The 15898-nt window shown below is 41.1% G+C and overlaps 1 protein-coding gene and 1 pseudogene across 1 annotated transcript; both read left to right on the top strand.

The window, feature by feature from the left end:
• Positions 1-232: 232 nt before the first annotated feature.
• On the top strand, positions 233-4304 carry LOC125348837 (olfactory receptor 10AD1-like). The gene is made up of 2 exons (XM_048342415.1): positions 233-288; positions 3341-4304. Exons 1-2 carry the CDS (start codon positions 233-235, stop codon positions 4302-4304), a joined length of 1020 nt encoding a protein of 339 aa, XP_048198372.1.
• A 7913-nt stretch (positions 4305-12217) lies between these two features.
• On the top strand, positions 12218-14366 carry LOC125348846 (annotated as a pseudogene).
• The last annotated feature ends 1532 nt before the right edge of the window (positions 14367-15898 follow it).

A 15898-nucleotide genomic window follows, 5' to 3' on the forward strand; every position in this document is an offset into this window, starting at 1 on the left:
AAGGGCATCTTTTCTTCCAGAAAGGATCGAAACATCAGATGTCCTGTCTGGACTAGCTCAACCTCAGGCTCCATGAAATCATCAGTCTATCCTGTTTCAGGGCTTCTATGACAGACCATTTCCATTCCTAGCAACAGAATGGGGTAAGACATGATTTCCGCAATCCTCTCCCATTTTGTGCATGTTCCACTCACGTAACCATTGCCCATTGAAGGTTATTTCTAGAGCAAAAATGAACAGCGAGATCAGAATTATTGCTGTTATTCTCACCTACTGGGAGAAATTTAGGTAGAAATTTTGGCCTTCTCAGAGCCTGAGGCTGTAAGCACTTGCAAATCATAATTCTACCCATTCATTTTTTTCTGTGATGTACCAGCTCGGAAGACCTAATTGTTAATTTTTCACAAAGTTTGAAAATTGGTTGTTAAGCACAGTCACTACTAACAAATTATATACACATATAAATAATTAACCCATACTTAAAGACAATAAACTCCAAATTCATCACTTCTAATTTTTCCACTGCATTTCCCTCTTATCTATATCCTCTTGGTTATTTACATCTACTGTATCCTGGTGGGAGATCCAGATAATAGTGACATCATCTCTTCTTCAGTGTCACATCCACAGCAGGAGAAAGATCATAATGGGAGTATTTACACGAGCAAGTGGCATGCCCTACAAATAAGATGAGTCATTTGTTAAGAGTTAGAGTCATGGCTGGGAATATGGCTTAGCGGTAGAGTGCTTGCCTTGCATCCAGGAAGCCCTGGGTCCAATTCTTTAACACCACCTAAACAGAAAAAGCTGGAAGTGGTTCTGTGGCTCAAGAGGTAGAGTGCTAGCCTTGAGTGAAAAGAGACCAGGGACAGTGCTCAGGCCCTGAGTTCAAGCCCCAGGACTGGCAAAAAAAAAAAAAAGAGAGAGAGTCCATTTTTAAGCATTTTATCAGTATGCCATTCCTTCCACTCATTTGTCTAGACACTTTAGCTAGTGTTTTTTAGGGCATCCAAAAGCCCAGAGCAGTGTGAAGAGATAGATGGCAATGAGACTACTGGAAACAAACTGTCATTTTGAAGTTGACCTTTACTACTTTACTACAACCTTATGCTAGTCACTAACCCTTTCACTGTTTCTATGAAACAAAATGGAAGAAAGACTATATACCATGTAAGATTTCCAGTGAAGCTCAAAAAAGCTACTACTGACACATAGAACAAACAATCTCTAGGACATTGCTTGCTTTACGATTATTTGGATTTAAGCTCATGCTTTAATTATGACATGGAAGCATCTTTCTAGTCCTCCTTTAATAAGAACTATTAATTCAATTAATAATTAATTTGACAATGTCAACTTTACCAAGTAGATCTTTAATGTGTATAGAATTGATTCCAAGTTCTTAAGTTTCAATATAGTAATATGGTAAGCTATTTTAATAGGATGCTTACTACTAGAACAACCTTGACTCCAGCAATGAATTCACGTAGCTTTCTTTGTGTATATTGCTGAATTCTATTTGATATGATTCCTTTTGTGTATTTCTACATTATTAATAAATTATCTTGTTTATACTTTTATTACTTTAGTACTTTTATAGGTTTTGGTCATCATAATTTGATGATATTGTGAGAGTCATCCAACAGATTTTATTTTATTTTTTGTTCTTCATAGAGTTTTAGTAGCCTTGGAAAAACATCTGAATATTACTGCAAAATTAGAAAGAACTTACCTATGGAATTCTCAGGGCCTGCTGCTCTTTTGGCCCAAGACTTTTTGTCAACTTCCTCCAGTTGAATGGTGTTCAGCTTTAGTTACATATCAGAATCACCTGGAGAGTATTACAGAATACTGATGCTATATGTGGTTGTGATATGTTATTACTTTGATTTTTACCATTCCACAAAGTGAACCTATATAATAGCACTCCTGAACACACCAAAGAGAGACAGAGAGAGAGAAACAGAGAGAGACAGAGAGAGACAGAGAGACAGACAGATTTCAATTAAATTCTTTTAAAGGTTGATGATGGAAACCCTCTCAATAGCTGCAATTTTAGTGCTATGGTATTCAGCCTTGGATATTTTTAAACTATCCTAGAGTCTATAATGTGAAGCCAATAAACTGAAAGAACTAGTGTAAACACTCATTTTGCTCAGCTACCAGTTTAATTTTGTCTGTCTTTTCAGCAGTGATCTTCAGTAATTTATATTAGCCTTGTGCTTTCCAACTGATTATCACAGAATTATTTTGGGGTAAGGAGGGAGTGCCCGTCCTGGGGCTTGAATTCAGGACCACGGCGCTGTCCCTGAACTTCCTTTGCAAAAGGCTAGCGGCTCTACCACTTGAGCCACAGCTCTACTTCTAGCCTTTTTTGGAAGTTTATTGTAGATAAGAGTCTCAGACTTTCCTGCCTGTTCTGGCTTCAAACCATGATCCTCAGCCTCCTTTGTAGATAGAATCACAGGCATGAGCCGTCGGTACCCAGCTACCGCAGAATTTTTAAAGCATTGTTACACAATTCTTATTTTTCCTTTGAATCTAGTCCTACTCGTTGAAGTTACACAGAAAAGCAAATTTTCTATTCTAGATAGGAAAACACTGATACCTAATGAGGTCTCTCTGATTCTCCCCCAGTCTCTGCTTTAAAGTTTTTTTACAAGGATGTGTTGCGTGGTTCCTCCATTCTCCACCATCCTGTTTGTATCTGAACACAGACCCACCAGTGGATAGCCATGGAAAAATAGAGAACCTATCAATGAAAGGAGGGGAAAACTCCAAGTGAGATTAAATTTACTGTGGATATTGGTCAGCATGTCATACCGACATTGTGAACCCACGGAATGTACAAGTCAAAGAGAGAATGCTGGTGTAAACTTCAGATACTGACCACAATATGGGGTGTTCATAGTAGGGAAGTAGCAGATGCAGAAATAAGGGAAGTCTGTACTTTCTGCTTAGTTTTGCTGTTACTTGAAAACTGCTCTCAATGAGAAAGCCTATCTAGAATATTCTAGGACTAAATACAAAAATTCAAGAGCAACCTGGTTAACAAAGCCTATAATTCACTTTCCTATCTTTAGGATATGGTTCCATTCCAATAGCACAAATAACAATAATAAATAAATATCTGTGAGCCTGATGCAGCCACTTCCTATGTGGTTTAATGCAATTTTTATTGACTTAGATTTGTTCATTTGACACCCCCCCAACCTCTTTTTATGGAAGTGGATAAGCTACCTGCTAAGTAACCACTAGGCAGTTATGGATCAAAGCTACCCTCTAGGTAGCTAACATAGCTAACTTGCCTATGACTTTCTTGTCCTCCATCTTCAAACAGGCCCCACACAGGGGATGCAAGGAACAGCAGCACAGTCACAGAGTTCATCCTCGTGGGCTTTGAGAAGAGCTCCCCTTCCACGCGGGCATTCCTCTTCACCCTCTTCCTAGCCCTCTACAGCCTCGCCATGGCCATGAACGGCCTCATCATCTTCATCACCTGGACAGACCCCAGGCTCAGCAGCCCCATGTACTTCTTCCTTGGCCACCTATCATTGCTGGATGTCTGCTTCATCACCACCACCATCCCACAGATGCTGGTCCACCTGCTGACCAGGAACCACACAGTCTTGTTCTCCTCCTGTTTAACCCAGATGTATCTGGTGTTTGGTGTGGGTGTGGCCGAGTGCATCCTCTTGGCCTTCATGGCCTATGATCGCTATGTTGCCATCTGCCACCCACTCAACTATGCCCAGATCATGAGCCGCCAGGTCTGTGTCAGCCTGGTAGGTACTTCCTGGATCTTTGGGATGATCAATGGCATCCTTCTTGATTACATGACATTTCGAGGTCCCTTCTGCAGAGACAACCGCGTTGAGAACTTCTTCTGTGAGGCCCCCATAGTGATCTCCCTCTCCTGTGGAGACCCCCAGTTCAGTCTGATGGTGATCTTTGCTGATGCCATCGTGGTGCTGCTGAGCCCCATGGTGCTCATTGTCACCTCCTATGCCCGCATCCTGGCCTCCATCCTCAGCAAAGCCTCCTCCTCAGGGCGGGGAAAGACCTTCTCCACCTGTGCCTCCCACCTGACTGTGGTCATTTTTTTCTACACCTCGGCTATGTTCTCTTACATGAATCCCCGCAGCACTCATGGGCCTGACAAAGACAAGCCTTTCTCTCTCCTCTACACCATCATCACCCCTATGTGCAACCCTGTCATCTACAGTTTCCGCAACAAGGAAATGAAGGGGGCCATGGGGAGAGCCCTTTGGAGAACTGGCCAGGCACAGACAGAGTCTGTCTAGTAGACAGGGCCATGGAAAAGAGGCTCCATTCCCTAGGAGGGAGATCAAGCTACCTCCACCTCAATAGGATAATCCTCTGTACTGAAGGGCTCCAGCAAAGTGGGTTGATGGGTTTCTTGGTCCCAGAGTCAGACTTGGAAGTATCTCCTAATGTCTAAGACTCATTTGCCTGATATCACTTCCAGCATAGGTTGGGAAAAGTTCCCCTTCCATGCGGGCATTTCTCTTCACCCTCTTCCTAGCCCTCTATAGCTTCACCATGGCCTTGAATAGCAGCAGCATCTGCATCAGACCCCAGGCTTAGGAGCCCCATGTACTGTCTGTTTCATGATTAGTTTTAGTAATATACTTCCATCATAGGACAGATAAGTGCAGTGTACTAGAGTTTATTTCATAACTTGAGAAGAGATAGGAATGATTCTCAAGAGAGTGATTGGAAAAGACAACTACACCATGCATGTAAGAGCATTTTTTCCAAGGGGTGAAATCAGTTAGTACTGCTTTGCTTTGGAAAAAAGAGTAGATTGGTATCCACAGAGGACAGACAGAAATAGCAGGTGTGAGAAAAAAATCACTTTGATTTAGATAATTCTGTCCTGAAATGGTAGTCTCAGTGTTCCTTAAGTTTCATTAAAAAAATAAAATCAGATTTAACCAATGAGTTTGTATTACTTGTTAAAGCCAGCAAGAGGACAAATTGTGTGTTAATTAGGTATGGACTGTTGTTGAAAAGGGAGGGCAGAAGTGAGACAAGACAGCCTGAAAACACCAACCATAGGGCTATGTAACGATATATCTTAGGGCCAAGGAGTCATTAAATGGCATCTGCCTCATACAAGAATGGAACAAGGGGAAAAAAAGAATGGAACAAGGGCATTTTAACTTCCTTGCACATTTATATGCAATTGCTCTTTCTTGTTGTTTGACAAATAATTGAGTACCATCATGCACCATCAAACCTGTCTCCATTTGGAGCATTTCATCACTGGCCTTGGTGTTTGTTGTGCAGTCTAAAAGAATCCATTTTGTCTCTTGTGTTGCTTACAATGAATTCATTCCTTTATACACTCTTCTCACATCTCTAACTTTATTCTAGCCTTATTCCTTTTTCTATGGTGCAAAATGAAGCTGTCCACCAGGAACAACTGGAGGAAAGATTAGGCTATAGTCATCTAGAGGGCACAGGCCATTAAACACACCTAAGCACATTGGAGAATCTCTAACACACACACACACACACACACACACACACACACACAATGTTCAGCCAATAAGGCCATATGAAAAGGGCAAAAATATGGTGAGAAATATTGATGTGGGAGGAAGAGAAACAGAAACCTAGAAGAAAATAGAATATAGAATTTTATCTGCAAAGCCACCATCCAGTTTCTTGTGGGTGGGATGAATTTCTGTTGTTATCATCCTGGTAAACAAGGCTCTGTTGTAAGCAGTTGTGATACTAAAAAAAAAAATCTTTCTGGGTGCTGGTGGCTTATCTGTCGGGAGGCTGAGATCTGAGGATCACTGTTTCAAAGCCAGCCTGGGTAGGAAAGTCCATGAGATTCTTATCTCCAATTAACCAACAGGAAAATAGAAGTGGAGTTGTGACTCAAGGAGTGCTAGTTGAACAAAAGAGCTCAAGGACAGCACCCAGGCCTTGAGTTCAAGACCTAGGACTGCCCCGCCCCCCGCCCACCTTGTTTTAAACCTCTGTGTGGACTGGGAATACAGCCTAGTGGCAAGAGTGCTTGCCTCATAAACATGAAACCCTGGGTTTGATTCCTCAGCACCACATATATAGAAAAGACCAGAAGTGGTGCTGTGGCTCAATGGCAGAGTGCTAGCCTTGAGCAAAAAGAAACCAGGGACAGTGCTCAGGCCCTGAAGCTCCAAGACTGGCAAAAAAAAAAAAAATAGAAAAGAAAAGATCAACTACTAAACCTCTATGTTTGTGGGCATTGGAGCCAAAGCTCCAATGTACATATATGTACATATGTACTCCAATATGTACATATATGGGACTCTTGTTATCCAGTCATATTCTTCCATCTACCACCAGCTTAGATTTTTACTCAAATTCTCTCCTTTCCTTAATCCAAACAAAATCATCTCCACCCAGTGATTATCTTCCCATACCCTTACACTTTCACGTTCTTGGCTGGCTCACTCCCACTTGTTGACTTCTCTGATCTTCTTCATTTGGGCTTCCTTAAATACTATTTAATGCCCTCTGTGGCTTCTTATGGGAAATCTTTCTAGAATTTTGACAGTTCTTTTTTCCATTTCTCTTCCCATCTCTTTTCCTTCCCCAGCACATAAACTTAGGCTATCATATCATGGCATCTCATATCTCCCACTCCAACCTTAAGATGGCAATTGCTTCTTTTGTCAATAAATTTTCCTCATCCTAATACCTCCTACATAGGAAATACATTCCCCTCACCTAGAAGAGTCCACTCTACATATCCTGTGTGCTGGGTATTTCTGCTTGTACTATCGAAACAAATACACACTTCTTCCTCCAGATCTGGGCCACACTAGGCACACCATCACTGACTGCCTTAGTGCTTTTCATTGCCTTTGATGTCTAGTTGAGTTCAACTAATACAGCTGCTAGAAGTATTCAGCCACTTGGACTCTTTTTCCATGTTGATATTTTGTAGCATCTTATTTATTTGTTTATTTTGTCTGTACATTGAGACTTCTGCTACCTGTGTCTGCTGATGTGTGTATTAACCTACCTTACAGTCCTTGATTACATCCTAATGCCTTCTTTGGCTTTCACCTTTTTCCTCCACTTTTGTTTAGTGAGATTTCTCTGCTGGGATATATTCTCCTATTCCAAATCATATTCTTATTTCCAACTCTGAATCTTCTCTGTACATGTCTGTACATTTCCACCCTAATCATTTGACATTTTTTCTTTCTTATTCACTGGGAAAAGAGGCTGAGAAATGACTTAAAGATAGCCCATTCTTTTCTTTCATTGTGCCAATCCTGAGGCTTGCACTTGGGGCCTGGACACTGTCCCTGCACTTTTTCACTCAAGGCTAGCATTCCATAACTTGAGCCACAGCTCTACCTCCATCTTTTTGGCGGTTAGAGACAAGGATCCATGACCTTTCCTACCTGGGTTGGTTTTGAACCGTGGTCCTCAGATCTCAGCTTCCTGAGTAGCTAGCATTACAGGTCTGAGCCATCCATGCTCAGCCAACGATGGTAGTGTTTTAGAGACTATGCTACAGAGCAGAGATTCCATATTTGTCATTTTCTCCCTGTGTTGTTATTGTTCGAGGGAAGGGGGAAGGGGTGGTTAGCAATATGTCTAGGAGCCAGATTCAGAGGAAAGTCTCCTAAGTATATCCAGAAAAATGCAAGGTAGATGGTTAAGTATTTCCAGACAGTGAGAAGTAGGAAACGTTGGAAAGGGTTAGACAGGGTGAGGGAGAGCCTTTACTCTTTCTGGGTTTCTGCAGGAGCATCTCAGTGTGTGAGTGGGAGGCTGGCCAAGTCTTTGCAGTGTTCCTTCCATGTGTGAGGGAAGCCTTGGGGAGATGAAAAGAAACAGAGACCAGAACTCACTAATGTTTGTTGTCTAGTCCATGCCAGGCACTAATTGTGTTATTTTAGTTCATCTTCATTTTAGAGGAAAAAAGAAGTTGAGACTCAGCCAGCCAGTGCCACACATTGAGTTATGTAAGGCTGATATCAATATTTTACTTTCCTTTGTGCTGGTCTTCACTGCTTCTAATAAATGATGAGCTTACTTTTACAAGCATTTTTAAGTGTACAAACACTTAATATTCTATATTTTTAATTTATACATCAGTTTTCCAAATAATTTTAAATGACTTGACCTAGAAGCAAAAGGATTAAGTGGTAAGGGAAAATATTTTTTTGTAAGTGATTTAGCTTGAGTCACAAAGTCATTTCATGTTCTGACCCAAATCTGACTCAGAATAAGGCTGGGAATTCTGTTGTTCATTAACAAAAGAATATGATTTATATTGATAGTGTTTACTGTAATGTAATCTATGTGTGTTGTGAAAATGGTTAAATCAAGCCAATTAACCTATCCACTACCACATAGTTCTTTACCAGTAAAAACATGTAAAATTTATTCTCCAGGATTTTGATTATACAATATATTGTGATCAAGTATAGTCAACATACTCTAAAATAGATTTCTTTAATTTACTCTCCCCAAGTGAAGTTTTGTGCCCATTAATAAACAGCTCCCCTGTCTTCACTCCTCATCCCAGCTTACTTCTCTCAGCATAAAGTCCTCCAGTTTCATCTCTCTTCTCCCTACTGATACTTATAAATTTTTGATGATTACTATTTCTTTATGTATATGTAGGTATATATGTATGTGAATTTATATCACACATTTTTTTTTTTTTTGCCAGTCCTGGGCCTTGGACTCAGGGCCTGAGCACTGTCCCTGGCTTCTTCCCGCTCAAGGCTAGCACTCTGCCACTTGAGCCACAGCGCCGCTTCTGGCCATTTTCTGCATATGTGGTGCTGGGGAATCGAACCTAGGGCCTCGTGTATCCGAGGCAGGCACTCTTACCACTAGGCTATATCCCCAGCCCCTATATCACACATTTTAAAACTATTCCTGTAATGATAGAAGTTGTCTCATTTCTGAGTTTACAGGAAATTATTTCAGATTTTCCTTACTTAGTATGATGTTGGCCATAGGCCAATTGTCTGTAGGTTTTTAATATTTGGGTATAATTCTTCTGTTTCCATCTTCTTCAGAGCTTTTATTATGGAAGAATGTTGAATATTTATCAAAGGCATTTTTGTAGATGTATATGATTTTTTTATCCTTGCTTCTGTTCAGGTGCCACATTATGTTTATTGATTTGTGTATATTAAACCATCCTTGCATCCTTAAAATGGAACCAACTTCATTGTGGTAAATGATCTTTTCATTGCTCATTCTTAAAAGATTCTTTTCAGAAAGCATATTCACAAGGTCACGAGTTTTTCTGTTTCAGAGTAATATGCGTTTGTCTCAAGCTAAGAACTAAACACTTTTCTTGCTAATATTTCTTCAACTAACTGGAGAGTGTGTAGTTTGTAAGTCAAGGATGAAGACAAAAACCATGAATGTAGAGAGTAAGATTATTCAGTAACAAGTGGCTTTTATGGGCATGAAAATTTTTCACATCTTATTACAAAGTACTATACACATGCAACTGAGTCATATATTTTATGTAAACATTTCATCTTTAATAGTCAAAGAACCAAGAAAATCAGAAGATACTTCTCTCTTCCAGAGTGGACCACTAGGACAGCCCATCCTCCTTGGACCAGCAACTTTTTTTTTGTTAAATTTTTATTGTCAAACTGAGGTACAGAGAGGTTACACTTTCATTCCTTAGGCATTGGATACATTTCTTGTACTGTTTGTTACCTCCTCCCTCATTCCCCCGCCCCCCTACCCCTTTCCCTTTCCTCTCTATGAGTTGTTCAGTTCATTTATACCAAACAGTTTTGCAAGTATTGCTTTTGTAGTCGTTTGTCTTTTTTTAACCTGTCTCTCGCTTTTAGTATTCCCTTTCTGTTTCCTAGTTCTAATACCAGTATACACGGTTTCCAACGTACTCAGATAAGATACATAGATAGTGCAGGAAGGGGATACAAGAGGATCATCAATAATAGAAGCTACAGTTTCACATGGCATGTTGAAAGTAATTACAACAGTGATAAAACAGTCGTTTCCATAACATGGAGTTCATTTCACTTAGCATCATCTTATGTGTTGATAAGGGCTATTGGGTTGTTGTGATCCTCTGCTGTGAGTTGCCTAAACCTGTGCTAATTATTCCCTATGAGGGAGACCATAGAATCCATGTTTCTTTGGGTCTGGCTCGCTTCACTTAGTATAATTTTTTCCAAGTCCTTCCATTTCCTTACGAATGGGGCAATGTCATTCTTTCTGATAGAGGCATAAAATTCCATTGTGTATATATACCACATTTTCCTGATCCATTCGTCTACTGAGGGGTATGGACCAGCAACTTTTTAAACATGGTGAGATCTTCTCTATTACTTGCCAGAGCAATTTGGTAATAAATATCTTCATCCACAGAAAAACAGAATGAGTTAAGCTATTATTGCATTAAGTTATCCTACTTAATTAGATAAATGCTTGCTTTGTTGGCAATGGTATCCAATGAGATGGTTGATGGTGGGCATCAGAGAATACTCTATGTGGCAAATCAATCCTTTAACTCCTTAATGATTGCTTGGGTTAAGCTTCTTTCACCTTAAGAAACTCCCAGAGCTGAGTGCTGGAGGTTCACACCTGTAATCCTAGCTACTTAGGAGGCACAGATCTGAGAACTATGGTTCAAAGCCCATCTGATACTCTTTATCTCCAATTAACTAGCAAAAGCCAGAAGTAGAGCTATGGCTCAAGTGACAGAGCATTAGCTTTGAGCAAAAGAAGTACAGGGACAGAGCCCTGGTCCTGAGTTCAAGCCCAAGGACCAGAACAAAGAAGACAAGCCCCAAACTTTTTGAATTCTAACTCACTGACTTCTCTTGCCTCACTCTGACTTTACACTGAACATGTCCACTGATTTCAGGATTCCCAGCCACACCAGAAATAGTAGCATCTGTCCTGCAATTCTGTCTCTGCACATTTAAGAGAAGTTCTATATCCAAGAACCACTGAAGAGTGGAGGATACTTTCTAGACATTGTCTTGCCCTGCCAGTAAATCATAACTAAAGGGAATCTAGAACTGCAAGGAATGAGAATGGCAGAGTGGGTAACTTCTAGGATACAGAGAACATTTGAGAACTGGGCAGACACACATAGATAACAGAGTGAGGACTTCAATCACATTTACATAGATGGCAGGTTGCCATTGTCAAAATGTGACAGGAAGAAAGGAAATAAAATTCTGAGTATTATAAGTAGATGAAAAAAGAAAACAGACTAACAGAGAAGGCAGGGTGAGAGTGTATAGAAGAAAGTGGTGGAGATCAGTGAGGTAAACAGGGATATACTGACAGTCTAGAATCATCTAGATGGAATGGATATGATGCATCATAACTATAAAATAAAATTAAAATTAAAACAGATTAGTATGGATTTAATGATTCCTACAATTGCAAAAAAGAGGGGAAAGCATGTGACCTATGAATGTTCATCCTCTGAAGTTGGAAGAAAGATAAGATTTACCACTAGAGAGAAGGGATGGATCAAAGTGCATTCTAGAAAGGATGAATTGGTGCCCCACTCATTGATTCCCCCTTTCCCATGTGCATGGTTGGATATTTCCCATCCAATGGAGCGTGATTTCCAACTTCAGGCAGAAAATTGTCCCCTGGCAGGAAAGCAAGTATTCACAACCAGGCCTGTTTCCACCTGCATGGTATGAATGGCTGCATTAGTCTGGGTTTTCATCATTGTGACAAAAGACTCAACTCAAGGGAGAAAAGATTTATTCTGGATCAGGTTTTAGTCCACAGTCTTTGGGTCCATGCAGCAGAGGATACTTACATCATGGTGAACAGGAGGGGGAGAAATACAGACAGACAGACAGACAGACAGACAGAGGCAACACAGAGAGACTGATAATAATGTCCCCTTGACCTACTACCTCCAAGTATGTCCCACCTCCTGAAGTTTCCAGAGCCTCCCAGAAGAGTGCTACCATCTGGGAACTCAGTGAACCTGTGAGGACATTTCATAACCCCTAACAGTGGCTGAAGTCGCATCAGTGACTAGTGGAGGAGTAAATCTGGGGAAAGCTGGATTACTAGGAAGATCTTAACACGATTGTTTCCACAATTGTGCAAATTACCTTTCCCAGGAGAAATAGTAGTGAGAGACAGAATACCTCTATTGTCCTGAAACTTCATCTCACTCATCATCTCACAGTAACTTAACATGGTTCTCTTCTATCAATATACACCTTTAAATATCTCGTAAGGACCTCTTCAATGTGATCATCTGTAAGCTACAAATGCCATGCCCTCCTTTCATTCCTCAGTTCCTTAGACCTTTCCTTATCTGACACAGAACACAGGCACAGCTCCTTTTTTTTTTTTCACCTCTGAACGCAAATGATTTAATGGCTAATCCTTTAAAATTTAAGCCTGGGTAACAGAGGACCTGATCAAACCATATAGAGTAGATCCTTGGTATCCTCTCATACTTGATTCCCAGGAGACCGCCATTGAGGGAAAAGCAACAAATACCCAGAATGCCAGAGATTAGTCCTGTGCGATAGATACTTGGTTCCTTTTTTTTTCATAATGCCACTCAACTGCTGATAGAGACTTGCTGCATTTCAGCAAATATAAATTTTACACATTACCACTTGACTGGAGCACAGTTACTTTCATGCCTTATTAGCACCATTTGCTTTGTGGTGGGAGTGTTTTTTTCATGAATAAGGGAAGAGAAATACTTAGCAAATCTTACAGTGATTTGAACATAGCTAATATGGGACTGATTGAGAACTTTTCCATATCAACTGATCTGTATAATAAAGTGTGTGGGAATTTAAGAGTATTTAAATTTCTTCTAATTATTTGTTATTTACTGCTTTTAAAATACATTCATGAAGAAGATAAGCTTATAGTAAAGGGCAACCCTAAGCTTCTTAATGTTTAATGCTATGATTCTAATTACATGATACATATGATTCTAATTCTGGTGTGTGTGTGTGTGTGTGTGTGTGTGTGTGTGTGTGTGTGTGTGTGTGCGCGCGCTAGAAACAGGGCTTGACTTCAAGATCTTGCACTCTCTGCTTTCTTGCTCCCAGCTGGCATTTTACCACTTGAGTGAAGAAACTAGTCTGAAATTTTGCTAGTGAATTGGAGATGGAATCCTAAAGACTTTTCTGCCAGGGATGGCTTCTAGCTGCAATTCTCTGGGTCTCCATGCCCTAATTATCTAGGATTACAAGTTAGACATGTCATTTTTTCTACTCTATCACATTTCCAATTTACTAGACCTTAATGAGTTCCAAAATGGTTTCTACCACTATCTCACACTTGATTTTCTAGACCTAAATGAATTCCCTGCAGTACTATACAATAATCTCTACTGTGCTTTTCCTGTCCTCCGTCTTCAAACAGGCCCCACACAGGGGATGCAAGGAACAGCAGCACAGTCAGAGTTCATCATCGTGGGCATTGAGAAGAGCTCCCCTTCCACGCGGGCATTCCTCTTCACCCTCTTCCTAGCCCTCTACAGCCTCGCCATGGCCATGAACGGCCTCATCATCTTCATCACCTGGACAGACCCCAGGCTCAGCAGCCCCATGTACTTCTTCCTTGGCCAGCTATCATTGCTGGATGTCTGCTTCATCACCACCACCATCCCACGGATGCTGGTCCACCTGCTGACCAGGAACCACAGTCTTGTTCTCCTCCTGTTTGACCCAGATGTATCTGGTGTTTGGTGTGGGTGTGGCCGAGTGCATCCTCTTGGCCTTCATGGCCTATGATCGCTATGTTGCCATCTGCCACCCACTCAGCTATGCCCAGATCATGAGCCCTGTGTCAGCCTGGTGAGCACTTGCTGGCTCTTTGGGATGCTCAATGGCATCTTTCTGGAGTACATGTCATTCCAGAATCCCTTCTGCAGAGACAACCACGTTGAGAACTTCTTTTGTGAGGCCCCCATAGTGATCGCCCTGTCCTGTGGGGATGTCCAGTTCAGCATGAAAATGATCTTTGTTGATGCCATCGTGGTGCTTCTGAGCCCCATGGTGCTCATTGTCACCTCCTATGCCCGCATCCTGGCCTCCATCCTCAGCAAAGCCTCCTCCTCAGGGCGGGGAAAGACCTTCTCCACCTGTGCCTCCCACCTGACTGTGGTCATCTTTTTCTACACCTCGGCTATGTTCTCTTACATGAATCCCCGCAGCACTCATGGGCCTGACAAAGACAAGCCTTTCTCCCTCCTCTACACCATCATCACCCCTATGTGCAATCCTGTCATCTGCAGTTTCCGCAACAAGGAAATGAAGGGGGCCATGGGGAGAGCCCTTGAGAGAACTGGCCTGGTGCAGGCAGAGTCTGTCTAGAAGGTAGGGCTCTGGAGAAGAAGATCCCTCCCCTGGGGAGGGCAAGGTTTCCCCTTCCCAAGCTTTGACAGATAAGTAACCTCCCAGCGCTGAAAGACTCTAGAAAAGTGTTTATAACGTCCTTGGAACCAGAGTCACACTGAAAGCTCCTTATGCTGTTTGAGATCCCCCTGTCTGATTTCACTTCCAGCTTAGACAGATCATCCCTGCTGCCAAGTAGTAAAAGAGTTTCTGAATTGGAGAAGTGGGAGCTTATTTCATAGCTTGTAGAAGGCAGGCAGGCATGCTTTTCAAGAGGAAATGATTGAAGAAGTCAACTACAGCATGCTTTGAGGACCAATATTTTCTGAGGCCAAGTGAATTAGTGAGAAATAGAACTTGGGGAAATGAAGAGATGGAAATTCACAAGTGGGTGTGTGGAACAGCAGGACTGAAAACACATCTTGTGCTGTGTATTACCACCTGGATGTGGTGACTGCCAAGTTCTTTAAATGAGGGTCTAGGAAAAAAACAGTAAGAATCAATGAGTTTTTATTACTTGCCAAAGCCAGCAGGAATTATATTTGGTATCATATGCCAAATAGGCATAGACTGATGTTGAAGAGAAAAGAAATTCTGGATGCACAAATTCCCAAAGTTGTAAACTGGGGTTTGAACTATAAAACCAAATGTCTTGGTCAGGTTATCTTACATAGATAGCTGAATTATACAAAAATAGAACAAGGGCACTTCAACTCATTTGTACATTTACTTGCAAATATTGTATTGTTGCTGTTCGAAGTAAGTTCTTCAACTCATGATCCTCCTGCCTCAACCTCTCAACTACTTGGATTACAAATATTAAGTGATGTACATGTCTCAATTTGAAAATTTTATGACTCACCCAGATGTATTTTATGTAGTAATTTTTAAAGCTTCTTGCTTGTTTCTTCTTTTACTTACAATACACTCATGTTTCTCTAGTCTTTCCACAACTATTTCTTTATTTATGGTGTAGAACATTGCTCTCAAAAAGGGACAACATGGCCTCCAAAATGAGTATTTCTCTATTTGGGGAGGTCCCAAATGCAAAAATAGATATAGTACAGGCATCTAGGAGGCACAGGCCAGGGGAGCGGCTAAATGTCCCAAAATATAGAAGCAAAAATAAAATGAGCCCCAAGATATCAGTAGTATCAAGTTCAAAAGGGTTAGTAAAAAATAAAATGTGGGGGGCTGGGAATATGGCCTAGTGGCAAGAGTGCTTGCCTCATATACATGAGGCCCTGGGTTTGATTCCTCAGCACCACATATACAGAAAATGGCCAGAAGTGGCGCTGTGGCTCAAGTGGTAGAGTGCTAGCCTTGAGCAAAAAAGAAGCCAGGGACAGTGCTCAGGCCCTGAGTTCACGGCCTAGGACTGGCAAATAAATAAATAAATAAATAAATAAAAAATAAAATGTGGGAAAAGGAAAATGATGAGAAGTATCAATGTGGAAGGAAAACAAAAGAAAGCAGAGTGCTGAGTTCTATCTGCTTCACCGTCATCTCAG

The sequence above is a fragment of the Perognathus longimembris genome, chromosome 1 (genome assembly GCF_023159225.1).
Source record: "Perognathus longimembris pacificus isolate PPM17 chromosome 1, ASM2315922v1, whole genome shotgun sequence".
Lineage (NCBI taxonomy): Eukaryota > Metazoa > Chordata > Mammalia > Rodentia > Heteromyidae > Perognathus > Perognathus longimembris.

Bases quoted from the DNA above. Each gene is read 5' to 3' on its own strand.
- LOC125348837 (XM_048342415.1), top strand. From the start codon at position 233: ATGAACAGCGAGATCAGAATTATTGCTGTTATTCTCACCTACTGGGAG. The intron at 289-3,340 runs GTAGAAATTTTG...ATCTTCAAACAG, and splicing joins ACCTACTGGGAGAAATTTAG to GCCCCACACAGGGGATGCAA.